This window comes from Mandrillus leucophaeus, unplaced genomic scaffold, assembly GCF_000951045.1.
Source record: "Mandrillus leucophaeus isolate KB7577 unplaced genomic scaffold, Mleu.le_1.0 Scaffold258, whole genome shotgun sequence".
In the NCBI taxonomy this organism is placed as follows: Eukaryota; Metazoa; Chordata; class Mammalia; order Primates; family Cercopithecidae; genus Mandrillus; species Mandrillus leucophaeus.
The window spans coordinates 664,179-680,101 of record NW_012102676.1 but is presented as its reverse complement, the minus strand read 5'-3'; the positions used below and the strand labels follow the sequence as shown (position 1 = coordinate 680,101).

The 15,923-nt window shown below is 38.7% G+C and overlaps 2 protein-coding genes across 3 annotated transcripts in view; one reads left to right on the top strand and one right to left on the bottom strand.

The window, feature by feature from the left end:
* SOSTDC1 (sclerostin domain containing 1) overlaps nucleotides 1-14,748 on the bottom strand; it is a 71,086-nt gene extending 56,338 nt beyond the window's left edge. The window contains exon 1 of one of the 2 annotated variants that reach the window (XM_011983945.1): nucleotides 14,355-14,748. The gene's annotated coding sequence lies outside the window, so the exon portion shown is untranslated. The remainder of the gene's footprint in view (nucleotides 1-14,354) is intronic. The other variant, XM_011983947.1, reaches the window with a different exon arrangement.
* The window catches only part of LRRC72 (leucine rich repeat containing 72), a 49,882-nt gene continuing 45,050 nt past the window's right edge, over nucleotides 11,092-15,923 (top strand). The window contains exon 1 of the mRNA XM_011983949.1: nucleotides 11,092-11,249. Coding sequence (XP_011839339.1) covers nucleotides 11,160-11,249 — 90 coding nt within the window. The 5' untranslated portion in view covers nucleotides 11,092-11,159. The remainder of the gene's footprint in view (nucleotides 11,250-15,923) is intronic.

Here is a 15,923-nt window from a genome sequence, read left to right as displayed (position 1 = left end):
AAAAAATGGGTAATTGTCTTGAATAGACATTTCTCCAAGGGAGATTTGTAAATGGCCAACAAATGAAAAGATGCTCAATGCCATCAGTCCCTAGAGAAATGCAAATTGAAACTCCCATGAGTGTTGGTGAGGAACTGAGAAGTTAGAGCCTTCATACGTTGCTGGTGAGATTGTAAAATGTTGCCATCACTGTAGAAAAGTGTTTGGGGACTCCTCAAAAAGCTAAACATAAAATCAGCATACAACTCAACAGTTTCTTAGATATATACCCAAAAGAATGGAAAATAGGTATTTAAATGAAGACTTGTAAACAAATGTACTTAGCAGCACTATTCATAATAGGCGAAAGGTAGAAACAACCCAAATGTTCACAACTGATGAGCAGATTAACAAAATCTGACATACTCATACAATGGAATATTATTCAGTCATAAAAAGGAATGAAGTACCGATACGTGCGACAATGTATGTGAACCTCAAAAATATTTTGTCAAACGAAAGAAAAGAGGCATAAAAGCTCATATATTGTATAATCACACTAATATAAAATCCCCAGAATAGGTAAATTCATACAGACAGGAAGCGGAACCTGCTACTCAGGGATAGGCAACAGAATATAAGAGCAGAACAGGAAGAGGAACTTGCAATTAGGCCATTTGAGGTCCTCTCTGTTTCACATGTCAAAACAACACATGATACTAATTTTAGGCCTTATGCCACACAGCTTCACTGCAAATAATACTGCTCCTTTCTCCTTAGTTCCAATTTGAAAACCTGGGGAAGGGGAATTGTTCTGCTTAGACTGGCAAAGGTTGCATGCCTACCCTTAACACCAGGAGTACAGCAAATTATATTTGTCAGCCTAACTGGGACACAGAATTGAGAATGAAACAGTGTCCCCAAAAACGACATTCTCTTTTCAAAAGATGAGGAGGATCAAAAGGCAGCATAATTCCTAACCACTCTTTTTATTTCTCTCCTTCCTTTCCTTCGCACCTGCTTCTCTATATTAAACTTCCTTTCTCTTCCCTTCCCTTCTCTTCTCATCCTTTCTCTTATCTTCTCTCATTTCTTTTCTTCACTCTGTCTCTTCTCTTCCTTTTCCTTTTTTCTTCTTCTTTCTCTTCCTTCTCTTCATTTTTGTTCTATTCTCTGTCTCTCACTCTCTTTCCTTATCCCTCTGCCCACTTTTAATATGCATTCCAACAAAAGCCACCCACAGTCATCACCTACACAAGTTGTAGGTGATCTGGTGGCCTTTAACTTCATTTCTACTTCTTCCTGAATTATTCAGATCACTAGATAAATGGTAAATAATTGGATAGAGCCTGCATTCACTGCTAATCTATCTTGCCTATCCAAATTTATGGAAAATTGCCAAGTTCTTGGCAAGTATGAAAACAGATTTTCTTTCTTTGTTATAACTACAAATGAATTCATGACACAAAAATTATTTTCTAAAACTTTAGAAGCCTTGAACTTGCTCTGCTAAAATCTCTCAATACCTTTGCATTTTTTATGAAAAAGATTTCTTTTGAACTGCTTTCCAACATGTACTGCCTCTAATTAACATGATTATTGAACTTTACTCTACTATTTGCTTTGTGTGCGAAGGTGGTAATGAAAACATCATTAATAAGAAGTAGCAGCGGAATAAAGGCCACAAAGAGCACTCAGTTAATGTGGTAAGGAAGATAGTTTGGAATTATGTATGAAGGCAATTGAAACACTTCAGGCTCTAAGGAAGTAAGAGTAACATCTTTAATAATCCATTTGATTGCCAGTCTTATCAAACAGACCAAATACAATTAAGGTAGGTTTAAAGCTGTGGGTACTCAGGCTATTTGCTTCCTAATGGTCATTCCTTAGAGACTGTCTTATTCACATCCCCCAGTTCCTGGCAGAGTGTGTGGTTTATGGTAGGAACTCAGTCAATTTTACTGCCTGCCTGGCTAAATCAATAATAAATGAAGGGTGCCAGATTACCTAAAATAGTTTCTTCATATAGTTAGAACACTTTAAATCACTTGATGGTCCACGTCTGGCCACACATGGTGACCCAGGCTTCCTGAAACTGGTTTGGGAGTCTCTTCCTGCCACTGTAGCTTGTAGATGAGAGCAACAAAGACTCTGCTACCAAGAATCCTGAATGCCACTGCTAACAGAGATCACCTGCAAAACAATTCCAGGACAACAAAGAAAATGACTTCCAAGGTGATTCTTCTTTCTGAAATTCACCTTAAAAATTATGGGAGTATGGAGAAGAAAATCCCAGTATATTCAAATGCTTAAGTTAAAAGGAATCAGAGAAATTCATACGTTAATAGATAGTGAAACCCATGTGTTCACAAATAATACCCCAATATTTTTTTTATTAGGAAAAAACACATTACCTTTACTTGGTTAAATGACAAAATAACCAAGTAAATGAGTCAAATAATTCATTTATCAGGATAATCAAAATGAGTCAAAATAACTCAGAACAAATTAATAACACTGAGACAGGAAATGATAGACTGAACCCTAAGTGAGGAAAACTTCCCAGTGGACTCACATCAGTGATGGGGTGAACATTCATGACAAAGCTAGTAGTTCTTTCCCAGACTCTTTTTTTTCTTTTTGGAATCCTCAATTCTAAATAACCCAGCCAATCCAGTCTATGTTCAAAACAGTCAGTGTCTCTCACAGAAGGGTGGGTGGGCCCACTTCAAACCTACAGGAGCACAACCAGAGTCATCCTAATGTGAAACCTGGTGCTTCCGTTTCTACCTCAGTCTGAATACTGACATAAACCTTTAGCAGATGGAAATCTTTCTTTTTTCTTTTTAAGAAAATTAACCTTTAGTAGTATAATCCCAAGACCATGTTCTACTTATTTATTTGGAAAAATAGAAGCTGGAGACCACTGTTTATCCCATGACAATCTATTCTATGAGAGCAAACAGGACGAATCATCGTTGTGACTTTGAAAAATATAACCTTTAAAAATACTTATATTGGGAAGCTTTAAATATTACATTGGTTAGAAACATTGTTAAGGGAACTTTCTTTTTCTGCCTGTAGTGGTTCAACTTCTGGTGAGAGTATATGCTGATAGAAAATCTAGAAGCCATGGCTTTTAGGGAATTAAAGAAAAGTAGCAAAATATGATTGATATGCAAAGATTTTGAATAAGGGACCTGGAACAGGAATAAAAGGCAATGAGCTCCAGAAAATAAGCTACCCCCAACTCAAGATAACCTACTACTAAAAGCAGATCTACCATTCAACTCAGCAAATCCCACTACTGGGTATCTATGCAAAGAAAAAGGAGTCATATCAAAAAGACATCTGCACGTGTATGTTTATTGCAGCACAGTTCATAATTGCAAAGATATGAAACCAGCCTAAGTGCCCATTGACCAATGAGTGGATAAAGAAAATATGGTATATATACACCATGGAATACTACTCAGCCATAAAGAAAAAAGAATGAAATAATGTATTTCACAGCAACTTGGATGAAGCTGAAGGTCATTATTCTAAGTGAACTAACTCAGGAATGGAAAACCAAATAGCATATGTTCTCATAAGTGGGAGCTAAGCTATGGGTACGCAAAGGCATATGGAGTGGTATCATGAACTTTGGAGATTCAGAAGAGAGAGGGTGGGAGGGAGGTATGGGATAAGAAAAATTACATGTTGAATACTATGTATACTACTTGGGTGACAGATGCACTAAAATCTCAGACTTCACCGCTGTACAATTCACCCATGTAACCCAAAACCACTTACACCCCAAAAACTATCTAAATTAAAAAAAAATAAAGATACTCCAGAAAGAAAGTAATAAAGTCCTGTGAAGAATCATTAAGGAGGGAATATCTGGAGATAGCCTGACTAGCTGTGTGACCTCAAGAAAAATTAATTTATTTCATGTAATGATTGTGCTTTACACTGCCCCCATGTTTTTTAAGTATGTAGCACATTTGCAAAGCTTTTCATAAACAAGTAAGAAAAACATGTTATCGTTTTAACTTTTATTTTAGTGCAGGTTTATTATATAGGTAAACCTGTGTCATGGGGGTTTGTTGTACAGATTATTTCGTCACCCAGGTACAAAAAAATCTAGTACCCAATAGTTATTTTTGTGTGTGCTACTCTCCCTCCTCCCACTCTCTATCCCGAAGTAGGCCCCAGTGTCTGTTGTTCCCTTCTTTGTGTTCATGAGTTATCATTTAGCTCCCATTTATAAGTGAGAACGTGTGGTGTTTGGTTTTCTGTTCCTGTGTTAGTTTGCTAAGAATAATGGCTTCCAGCTCTATCCGTGTTCTGACAAAAGACATGATCTCTTTCTTTTTTATGGCTGCATAGTATTCCATGGTATATATGTACCACATTTTCTTTATCCAGTCTATCACTGAATGGCATCTAGGTTGATTCCATATCTTTGCTATTGTGAATTGTGCTGCAATGAACATTCACATGCAGGTGTCTTTGTGATAGAATGGTTTCTATTTCTCTGGTATATACCCAGTCATGAGATTGCTGGGTCAAATGGTAGTTCTATTTTTAGCTGTTTGAGGAATCACCACACTGTCTTCCACAATGGTTGAACTAATTTACACTCCCATCAACAGTGTGTAAGTACTCCTTTTTCTCCACAACCTTTCCAGCATCTATTATTTTGAGAAAAATATTTATTGACTTGGTAATAGTATACATTCTGGCAAATGATTTTTTAAGTCAGCATTCAACTTAGATTATTTAACATTAAAAATATTTGCTAAATTATCTCTTATGTCAAAAAAAATTATTTATTTTTACGTTTGAATAGGAGGCTGCATGCAGATGACATTCCAAGAGTAAATCTGTCTTTCTAGATTTAAATAGTAACCCAGGAAGCGTTGGGTATGAAATTTTGTCAAATTTTTACTACATAGACTGGCAAGGATAAGGTTTATTTTGAGAAAAGCTGAGCTTGACCAGAGAGATGTCTTTTTCGGGTCTTACTTATATTTGTAATTTCAATTTACATAGCATATATGTATAATAACTAATAATATACAACATAGATATCTACATAGCAAATTATCTCAAAACGTAGCTGCTGAAAACAACCAGTATTTATTATCCTCCTTTCTGAATGTCAGGATTTTGGGGGTTGCTCAGCTGGGTGCCTCTAGTCAGTCCCCCATCAGGCTGCAATCCAGGGCAATACTGTGGTTATCTCAAGGTTCCCTTTGGGGGGATCCACTTCCAAGCTGCCTCACCTGACTGTTGACAAGCCTCAAGCCTTCTTTGGCTGTTGGCCAGAGACTTCAATACCTTGCCATGTGGGTCTCCCTGTAGGTCAGCTTACAACATGGCAGCTGGTTTTCCTCACAATGGGCTAGAGAGCAAGAGAGAAGGTGCTCAAGATAGAAACCACAGTGTTTTTATCACCTAATCTCAGAAGTGATATCCTATCCTTTGTATTCTGTCCATTAGATGTGAACAGAATCCAGCCCACATGCAAGAAAAAGGGATCAGACAGGAATGTGAAAATCAGGAGGCAGAGACTACTGAGGGCATTGTTGAGGGTGTGTGCATGTATGCACGTATGTGTATATGGTCATGTATATGCATACCACTCATACATACACTCATATTTAAATACACACAAATGCATGTGTGTGCACACACACATATATATTTATGCATGCATGTATCTATATATTTCCAGAGTATTTATGCTGCAAATGCCTGACTGTTGTATCATATGTGTGATAATATGTGGCATTCCTGCTAACATTCACAAGACTTCTCTGTCAGTTTAGGCAGAGAATAATTGTCATTTATTATCACCAAGTCTAAATTAAGCAAAGTGAGGAAAGGGTTAGTACTTTCAGTGGTTTCCAGCGTAATGGAAGTTAACTTCTGTAAGTTATCTGACTTTTGCATTCTGTTCCATCTCTAATTTCAGGCTAGAGGCTTCTGTCCTTGACTCCATGATTTAGAAGGGCTGCTCTGGCCCTCCTCACTGGAGAAGGAGTTCCCACTGGAGATCTTACCCCCTCATCTTTTTCACACTCTACCCTGAAATGATGGGCATGTGCTCCCCTAGGGGCACAAGGGATAAGCAAATGGTGGCTGTTTATGAGGACAGACAGAGCTTAGACCTGGGGACCCATTATTCTTGGGAGGAAATATGAAATCACACTGAAGCTGTACTGGTTTGGAATTGAAAATTATTATTATTATTATCATTTTAGTTAAGCTGAAGTTGTGTCTAGAAGCATCTAGCTTTTCCAGACAGTGTAGGAATGTTTACAAATCTGACCCACTTTGTGTTCCTATACAGGTAGGTATTTGGAAGATTGTGTGCAAATTTTGAAAGAGAGGAGGTGCATATGGAAGAAGTGGAAGTGGCTGCTTTCCTGAAAGAGCTTAAGAAAAACTGCACGTGAGCAGTGCTTCTTCAGAACCTTGATGGCAAAGTGTCACATGGGTTTGGAGTAAGACAGTGTTTCTCCTATCAGCTCAAAACCCACCACCACTCTAATAACTCAAAAACAAAAAAGTTGATACTTAGAACATCAGGTGATAGCATCCTGGGCATGGACCCTAGAGACTAGCAAAGGAAACTTGGGCTTAGAGAAATGAAGTTTATTTCAATACTCTGAAGGGCAGCAGGCATTAGGCAGGAAGAGGAGGGCAAGAGAAGACAGCTCTGTAGGATGCTGCAAGGTGACTTGAAGCTACCCATTGATGACTTCAAGAAATAAATGGCAAACACTCTATAGATCCAGCTTGCAGGGCTTTATTCATTGGCATTTGGATGTTAAAAGTTAAGCAATGAATATGAAAAGACCATTCACAGAAAAAAAAAATACAAATGACCAATAAGTTTTTGGAAAGATCGTAAACTTCCCTAAATAAATATAAACCAAAACATTGAGATTAAAAATTTCTCCAATTAGATTGGCAAAGTTCAACCAAATTGATATCCAATAGAGAAAGATACCCTATCCAGAAAGGGGCATTATCATATATGATCCAATAGTCTCATGAGGGAATTTCAGCTACTGGAATAGTAATCCAGGTATGCAAAGACATGTGTTACAACATTGTTTGTTGCAGCAAAAACCTGGACAACATATATGTTCATCAATAGAGTAATAAGTAAATGAACTGTAAGATACATTACAATGAAACATAATGCCACAATTCAATTTCGTAATTCTATGTACACTTACTTGAAAAGATGGAGGTTGATGAGATGGTAAAGAGAAAAATGAAGGATGAAGAAGAACAAATTACATGGTTTAATCTCATTGAAAAGCCACCTATATACACAGAAGCAAAAGTTAGCCTATCACAGTTTCACAGATGCTGGCAAAAGATGATACTTCTGGCTTAGAGACAAAGGATAGCTTATTACTCATGGTAACAGCATAGATAGAATATTAGTATTTCCACCAGTTCTCCTACCCACAATTTCCAGAGGGCAATGTGAAATGGGTCAGGTGATATGGGCACATAGAGTGGGTTGTGTTACAGAAGAAGAAATTTGAACTTAAGGAAGCCAGACCTTTTATACTGGGCAGTAAGCTGCCTGAGATTATCTTTATAATAAGTGAGGGAGACATTATCTTTATTACACTGCTCAGTAAAAATAAATAAGTAAATAAATAAACAAACAAACAAACACCTACTCTTTGCTCTGAAAGTGGACACTATATCTACCAAAGCTGTAATAGACAGTGTATCTTAAAAGGCTATTTGCTATACAAATATCCTTGAAAGTGTAGTCCTTACCAAAGGCAGTTAGTGCCTTTGCTTATGTGCAGTAACAGGAGAGACTCCTGGAAAATTTTCCCCCAATATTCCATTGTTATTTGCATTTTATGTAAACAAAAAAAGAAGAATGGTAGCTATCAATTACAATGGGATGTTATTTTACCTAAACTTATAACAATGAAAATTTTGATAACCTGGTCATTGACTATCATAAAAACATGTATTTTATAAATTTTGAATATTTATTATTTTTTTAGAGATGGGGTCTCACTCTGTTGCCCAAGCTGGAGTAAAGTGTGTGATCACAGCTCACCACAGCTTTGAACTCCTGGTCTCAAGTGATTCTCCTGCCTTGGCTTCCCAAAGTGCTGGGAGTATAGTCGTGAGCCACTGTGCCTGGCCAGATATATCTTTTTATACATGTGATATAAGAATATGTATATTGATTGTGGCCGATATATTGTTTATTCTATGCTCATTTCACCCAGTAGAAAATGAGTGATAATGATCATTTTGCCCAATACATATTTTTCAGTCACTTAGCAAAACAATATCTAGATTGATAACTGGAATTATTCAAGACAAAATTAGAAAGAAGTTTTAAAATTATGTAGCTTTAACGATAGCCATCACATGCATATTTTTTCTCACATATTTTTCACTGAAAACTTGTTCTTAAAAACCTATTCTATATCAATACGAGAATCTTTTACTCTGTAAACAATACACACTACCTGTCTAGGAGAGTGAATTAAATAATAAATTTTTTGAACTGAACTTCCAGCTTTTACTGTTGAAGAAACTGAGGCCCAGAGACATTAAGTGATTTGAAGGTGGCCAACAAGTAGTTAATGTTAGAGCTGAGACGAAATCCCACATGCCCTGACTTGGAGCAGAGGGTTCTTTCTTCTTATCCAAATCCATATACATGATATGATGGAGCTTTCAAACTGGGGTATGCATACCCCTGCGGGCAATGGCAGCAAGCCAGGGAGGTAAAGCCACAGGATCAACACAGGGTGTCTTGCTTCAATGTAAATATTACACAAAGATTTGAGGCGAGTTAGGGGAACTGCTTTATTTTTATATTAAAACAAGATTGATTGTAAAGAAGAATGCATATTTTACATGAATTTTAAAAATTCCAGGCTAGATTCCTCAGGCTATAATCCCACCCCATGGAGGTAAAAGTTCTCTCTGTTCACTCTGCTGGGAATAATTCTTTTGTAAAAATTTCATGTTACCAAAGTGAGAATGTCTGGGAAGGAGCTTTTATCCAAAAAGTGCCTTCATTAACCTCCATCATTGACCTTCCATAATTAAATTTGCTTTATTTTAGCCTTCATGATGAGTTAATTTCTTCTTTAAGAAGGAACACATTAAGATCTTATAATAAGTGAGTCTTGAGTTCCTTTCCTAAGAATAGGGGTTTTTTTAAAATTACCTTTTTAATATGAGGTAAAACGCTGAAAAAATAAAGAATAAAAATTTTCGATGTGATTTTAGTAGAAATTAACTGGCAACTAATTTACATCTGCAAGATGCTCCTTAAAACTATTTTGCATATGGTTATTAAGTCACATTTGTGTAATGTAGAAAACTGAACAAGTATTGTTCATTTCCTTTTTTTCTTGTAGCACATTCATGAACAATATCTGCAATGCTATAACACACATCAACAGCAAAAATGAGCCAACGAATTATTATATATGCCTCCTCAGTGGACCATTTCTCTCATTTGAGTTTTATTTCTAGGATAGAAACTACTTAAACAATAGTTCTTAGATGATTAATCCCTCCACAATAACTTGGAGAGCTTTTACCCCCACCTCAGCCCCAAATACATATTAGAACTACTGAAACAATGTGTACTTGATTTCCCCACTGAGACATTTTTTAATGTTTCATTTCAACACCAGCATGTTTTTTTTAACGCAAGTAGCTTGACCCATTTCAGAAAGCTACATTTGATTCCTAGATTTCAGGTTCAAATTGGGAGCCAAGAAACCAATTCATTTAATCCAGTCAACATTAATTAAGCGCAGTATGTTAGGCTCTGGCAGAAGAGAGAGATGTCTTAAACAGGATCCTGCCTCCAAAGTTACCCAAGCTAGCGGGAACAAGGCTCATATAAATAAAATCACAAGATAATCTATGCTTGAGGTTCCAATACAGTTACAGGAGACAGCAATTTCAAAAAACAAAAACAAAAAACGAGGTTGAAAAGATTGGCCAAATAATGGTTCAATTTATCCATTTCCTGTCAGAGAAAAGATTTCTCAGCTACTGAAACAATATGCACTTGTTCTTAGCCAATAAAGTCAGTAGAGAGTTCCTTCCATTTTTCTGTGCACCTGGACTCTTCCGGAGCCTTAATACTACCACCCCCATCTTCATCCCAGGTCTGGGTCTATGGTGAGGCAATTAAGGCAGTGGCCTTGGATCTGGATGTAAGAAGCACCATAAAACCAAAAATTCAGCATTCAAAGTAAATTTTTTTTTTTGTTTTGAGACAGAGTGTCCCTCTGTCACCCAGGCTGGAGTGCAATGGTCTGATCTTGTCTCACTGCAACCTCTGTCTCTCAGGTTCAAACTATTCTCCTGCTTCAGCCTCCCAAGTAGCTAGGATTATAGGCGCATGCCACCATGCCCGGTTAACTTTTGTATTTTTTTTAAATAGAGACAGGGTTTCTCCATATTGGCTAGGCTGGTCTGGAACTCCTGACCTCAGGCAATCCACCTTCTTCAGCCTCCCAAAACACTGGGATTACAGGCGTGAGCCACTGTGCCCGGCCTCAAAATAAATATCTTAATGCATTATTTAAAAAAAGAAAAATCAAAATGTATGCAAATAACATGCACAATGAACAAAATGTCAAACTTTTAAATAGAGACACGATCAGAAGTACTGGCTATTTTCCTTTTGCGTCAAGATCCACAGTGACTCTGCAGGGCACCTCGTCACCCCCACCCTGTACATGAGGTCAGTGGTCCACACACGTCTAATTTTCAGAAACCTAAATTTCCTGATATTCAAATCTCGAATCAAAGTGATGATTACTGGGTGACTGCTGTTGAGGCGCTCTGACCTCCTCCTGGTCCCGGACATAGCTGACCCCCTCTCTCCGGCATCCACCGCACGCATCACCACGAGCAGGAATAACACGCGTGTGTCCGAGTCGCAAGCGGGGGTGTTGCAGAATCACACGCGCAAACGTCACAGAAGTCAGCGTTTGGCTTCAAATATTTCCCAGTGTGGACTGGCTTTTAGTCAACGGGAATGGGGTAACTGTTGGTAACGGAACAATGAGCTGCGCGCCAAGCCAAGTCTCTCTTCGGTGACCCCCGCGGGCGAGGCCGGATTAATCACCGCTGCTGCCGGCGGCCCATGTGTCCTGATGTCCTGGGACCCGAACCCCGTTCCCCGTGCCTTGCGATGCTGGAGCCTACGGAGGGCGTCCGAAACTGCCCTACAGAGCAGTCGCCGGGTAAGCGGCACCTGCCTTCTCAAGCCATCAGCCCCTCTGCCCTCTGCCTGAGGTCTCCAGGCAGATACTGACTTTGGAAGGAAATTTCCGTATCCTGAAGATGGAGATAGGTCAGATTTCAAATTAATTGGTCAACATAAAAGGAGAACAAGGAGTCCAGCACAAAATTGGGATGTGAACAGCGTTGAGCGGTGGCGAAGCCCCCTCAGCAGCTCTGCCTGGGCTAGAGGTCCCTAATCTCCTGGGTGGGGTTTGAGGACTTTCCGATCCACACTAATAGACTTACACTGACCTTTTACCACTCAGCATCTGCTGCGTATATAATTATGGTGGTTTGTAGATTAAGTGAAACGGAGATTAAGTAAATTTTGCAGTCTTGATTCTCCAACAGGAGTGTGTGGGTGTGGGTGTGGGTGTGTATCCCTAATATATTGTTCCCGGCAAGTGCAAATCGACACCTTGAAGAGGAAACGTTATTTGATGATCCCTACAAGCAGAGTCCAGAGCAGTTAAAATAATGATTAAAAGAATATTTGGATATTCGGGTGGGGAAAAAGAATCTCAGAATTGTGCCAGGTGAGACCTAGCAAGGCTTTCTGGAGTTCTCTGACTCATCTGCAAAGACGGGGGCTGCTGTGATTAAAGGAGGCTGAGAGTTCTGTGTTGAATTGAAAGCTCCTCACACTAAGTCCTAACTTGTGCCTGCGTGTTGTATGGAGGTACAAGAATTTATCATCAGAGAGGACATTTTCTTCTATAGGTTTTAATACTGACCTTATTCTTCTAGGATTTAATAATCCTACCATTTTCAAACATTTTTTCCCTTTGATTCTAGATCTTCAGGCATTGGGCGGTGGAGGAAGCAGCTGCTGTTCTCCCCGTGCTAGAACTGTTCACATCCCAATTTTGTGATGGCCTCTTTTTATTTTCCTTTTAGGCTGACCAATTAATTTGAAATCCAACTTTTCGCCCTCTTCAAGCTACTGAAATTCAGGCCTCTAAATTCAGTACTTTTTCTGAGTGACATCCTCCACCTGCCAAAACAATGCTGCACATTGAAATTCTACCTTCTTCAAATGCCCCTCTGCCTCCCACTGTCCTTTTGTTTTTTTACCTCACTTGACAACGATCCTCCTCTGTCTCCTTTCCAATATGTTTCCCTCTCCTTTCTTTCCATGAAAGGAAAGACACTTCATCGTGATCTTCCTTGGATCCCACTCTCCTCAGGTTAACTGACTCATCAGATCAGCACAGCTGCCCTGATGAGATCTCTGATGAGTTCCACATTTACCCTTGCAGCTTTCTGGTGGGTGCCTTGACCAGTATGTTCCACCATGGCCTCAATTTCAGCATTTCTCAGCTGCATCTGTCTTCCCTCCCAGTCACCTTTCTCATCAAGTCATCACATCATCATCATCATCACCTGTCACTTCCCTCGTGCTAATTCTCTGCCTCCTTTTACTTGCCAGTTCCCATTCATTCTCCCTAAACACGCCCCATGTCATATCTGTTCACTGCCCATTCACACTTGCCCCCACCCTAGGGCAGGCTCCTTAGCTGGCGGACTTTGTTTCCCAGAGGTAGCCTTGCTTCCTGTCTGCAGTTCTCACTGCACCCCAGGCCCCCATACACATCACTGCTAGAGTCATCTTCCCGAAGCCTAGCTTTGTCACATGTTTTTTCTAGTTCAAAAATCCAGTAATATCTTCCTATTGCCCCAGAAATGAGCACAATGCTGAATCACCCAATAGTCAGTTCTGTGCCTTCAGGGTACCAACAAAGCAAGGGCACCAACGGAGAAGGAGGAAAAGTGTTTGTGACATAATTTGATACTGGATATTGTGTAAAAGCATTGACATTGTTATCCTTAATTAGACTTTCTTACATGAATTTTACCATACAGTTACTTAGAATATACATTTCATATATATGTACATATACATGTGTTTATATATCATATAAAATTAAATGATGTTCAGTTAGAGTTCTCAAGGCCTGAAGAAGTTTTCTCTGAGCACTGATTAAGTACACAGTTCTGAGCCTAAATTTCAAAGTTGGCATAAATAATATGACCCCAACCCACCTTTCTTATTTCTCAAAATTGCCTTCCACATGCCTTTTACTTCAGCCAAAGGCTGTACAGCCCCACATACCTTATACATTCTTCTGCTTCTTCTGTTTTGTGTGCTTACTCTCCTCTTCCACCAACATCCCGTTTCTAATTTTGCCTCACCTCTCAAGGCCCAGCCTGACTGTTAGTTGTGCCCTGAAATCTTCCAACGTGCCCGGGCTAACAGTACAGGCATACTTCATTTCTACTGTGCTTCACTATATTGTGCTTTGCAGATACTGGTTTTTTTTTTTTTTTTTTTTTGAATGTTACTATCGTATTTGCTTAAGGGACCACGAACTGTGCCCTTGTAAGATGGCAAACTTAATTGAATTCCTTTAGATGAGGGCATATGGTACTAGTGAGGCTGTGTGTTAACTGGGAACTGGAATTGTTCCACCACGGATTCACTGAAATGTGAATTGGCACATTTTCATGTTTCTTGGTACTTTGATATTAATATTTTGTACCAGATTCATGTAAAATTATTGATTGGAAAGAAACATGCTGTGACAAAAACTTGTGTAAATAAATAACTATGATAATGATTTACATATTATGCTGATACATTCAATTTCCCTTTCACCTCATATTTTTTGAAATTTGATTTAAATTTTTAAATATTCATTCTATGGCTACAATTTTCAAAATGTGCATTACTTTCTGATTATCAAATTAATATATGCTTATTGTAAAATACTAACACATCACTAAAAATAAATATTGCCTAGAAAGTGAAAGTCCCTCATGATCTCAAGTGATGACTTTTGCTAGTCATTTGAAGTGTGTGCATTTTGTATTCATATAAATATGACTTTTAACAAAAATATTGTTACACATATTATACTGCCAATTACTTTTTATTTATAAATATATTTTAGATATCTTTAGATGTCTAGATATCTATTTGTATCAGTTAGAGTTCTCCAGAGAAACAAAATAATAGGATATATAGAGATATATAGAAAGAGACTTATTATGAGGAATTGGCTCACTTGATTATGGAGACTGAGAAGTCCCACAATCTGCTGTCTGCAATCTGGAGCCCAGGAGAGAGCCAGTAATGTAGTTTAGTCCAAGCCCAGAGACCTGAGAACCAGGAATACTGATGTCTGAAGGCAAAAGATGGATGTCCTAACTCCAGAAGAAGGCATGAATTCACATTCCTCTGCTTTTCTGTTCTATTGGGGCCCTCACTGGATTGGATGATATCCACCCCCATTGGCGAGGGTGATCTTCTTTACTCAGTCCACTAATAGTAATGCTAATCTCTTCCAAAAACATCCTCAGAAACACACCCATAAATAATGTTTTACCAGCTATGTGGGCATCTCATAGTACCGTCAAATTTATATATAAAATTAGCCATCAGACCACCTCTCTATATTTGGAAACTACTTCACAGTATTCCATTGTGATGTCACATGTCAATTTAACCTGCATTCCAGTTAATGGGGACTATTTCACAACCACAGAAAATGTGTGCTGAAATAAGCAGTGATAATCACATTTGTCTGGGTGTATGCACCTGTGTGTTTCTGAGTCCTGGAGGTAGAATGGCCGCATCAATTTAAAAGCACATTTATAATTTTAATAGATGGCTGCCAAGTTTTAATTCTTCTTTGACTGGGCTATACCACCCCAAACACTATGCAAAGATGTGACTGACTGTACATAGTAGAGGCTGATAGTTGACATCTTTAAGTTAAAATACCCAGATGAGGACCGGGTGTGGTGGCTCACACCTGTAATCGGAGCACTTTGGGAGACTGGAGCAGGCAGATTGCCTAAACTCAGGAGTTCGAGACCAACCTGGCCAACATGGTGAAACCCCATCTCTACAAAAAATCAGCCGGGCGTGGCGGCATGCACCTGTAGTCCCAGCTGCTTAGGAGGCTGAGGCAGGAGAACTGCTTGAACCTGGGAGGCAGAGGTTGCAGTGAACCGAAATCATGCCACTGCACTCCAGCCTGGACAACAGAGCTTGCTCTCTCAAAAAACAAAACAAAACAAAACAAAACCAGATGAGAATGTCTAAGCTTGATCCAGTGGGTTTTTCCAAGCCCCAGGCTCGGCTTGTGTAACTGGATAACAAAGCACCCTGATGGCAATGCCTAACCCTGAGCCTATGAATGCTCCAAGTCCCTAGATTCAGCTTGTTTAACAAAGTGTCATGGGAAGTTCGGGACTATACATTTGCAGCTGCTGTCCATCACTAGGATACCTACCTTCCTCATTTCTTTAAATACATTCATTGCACTAAATATAACTCCTATTGAAGTCCTCTACCAAATAGCAAAACTACTGTCAAAATTTCATATATCACCCAGAAAGATTTATAAGTCTGTTATAACCTCACCATTCATAACAAATCCGAGCTAAAATTCAGTGATTGTTTTGACTCTGATAATTACAATGTTTGTCAGATTCCAGGACTGCAATAATTATACTTTTCACTTTTGTCATGTCTTGTTAGCTCTACTTTTTCATGGCAAATTACAGACAGACTTTACTTTTTTCATCTTATTTTAGGTCATGTGGCCTATTAACGTTATTTTATAATT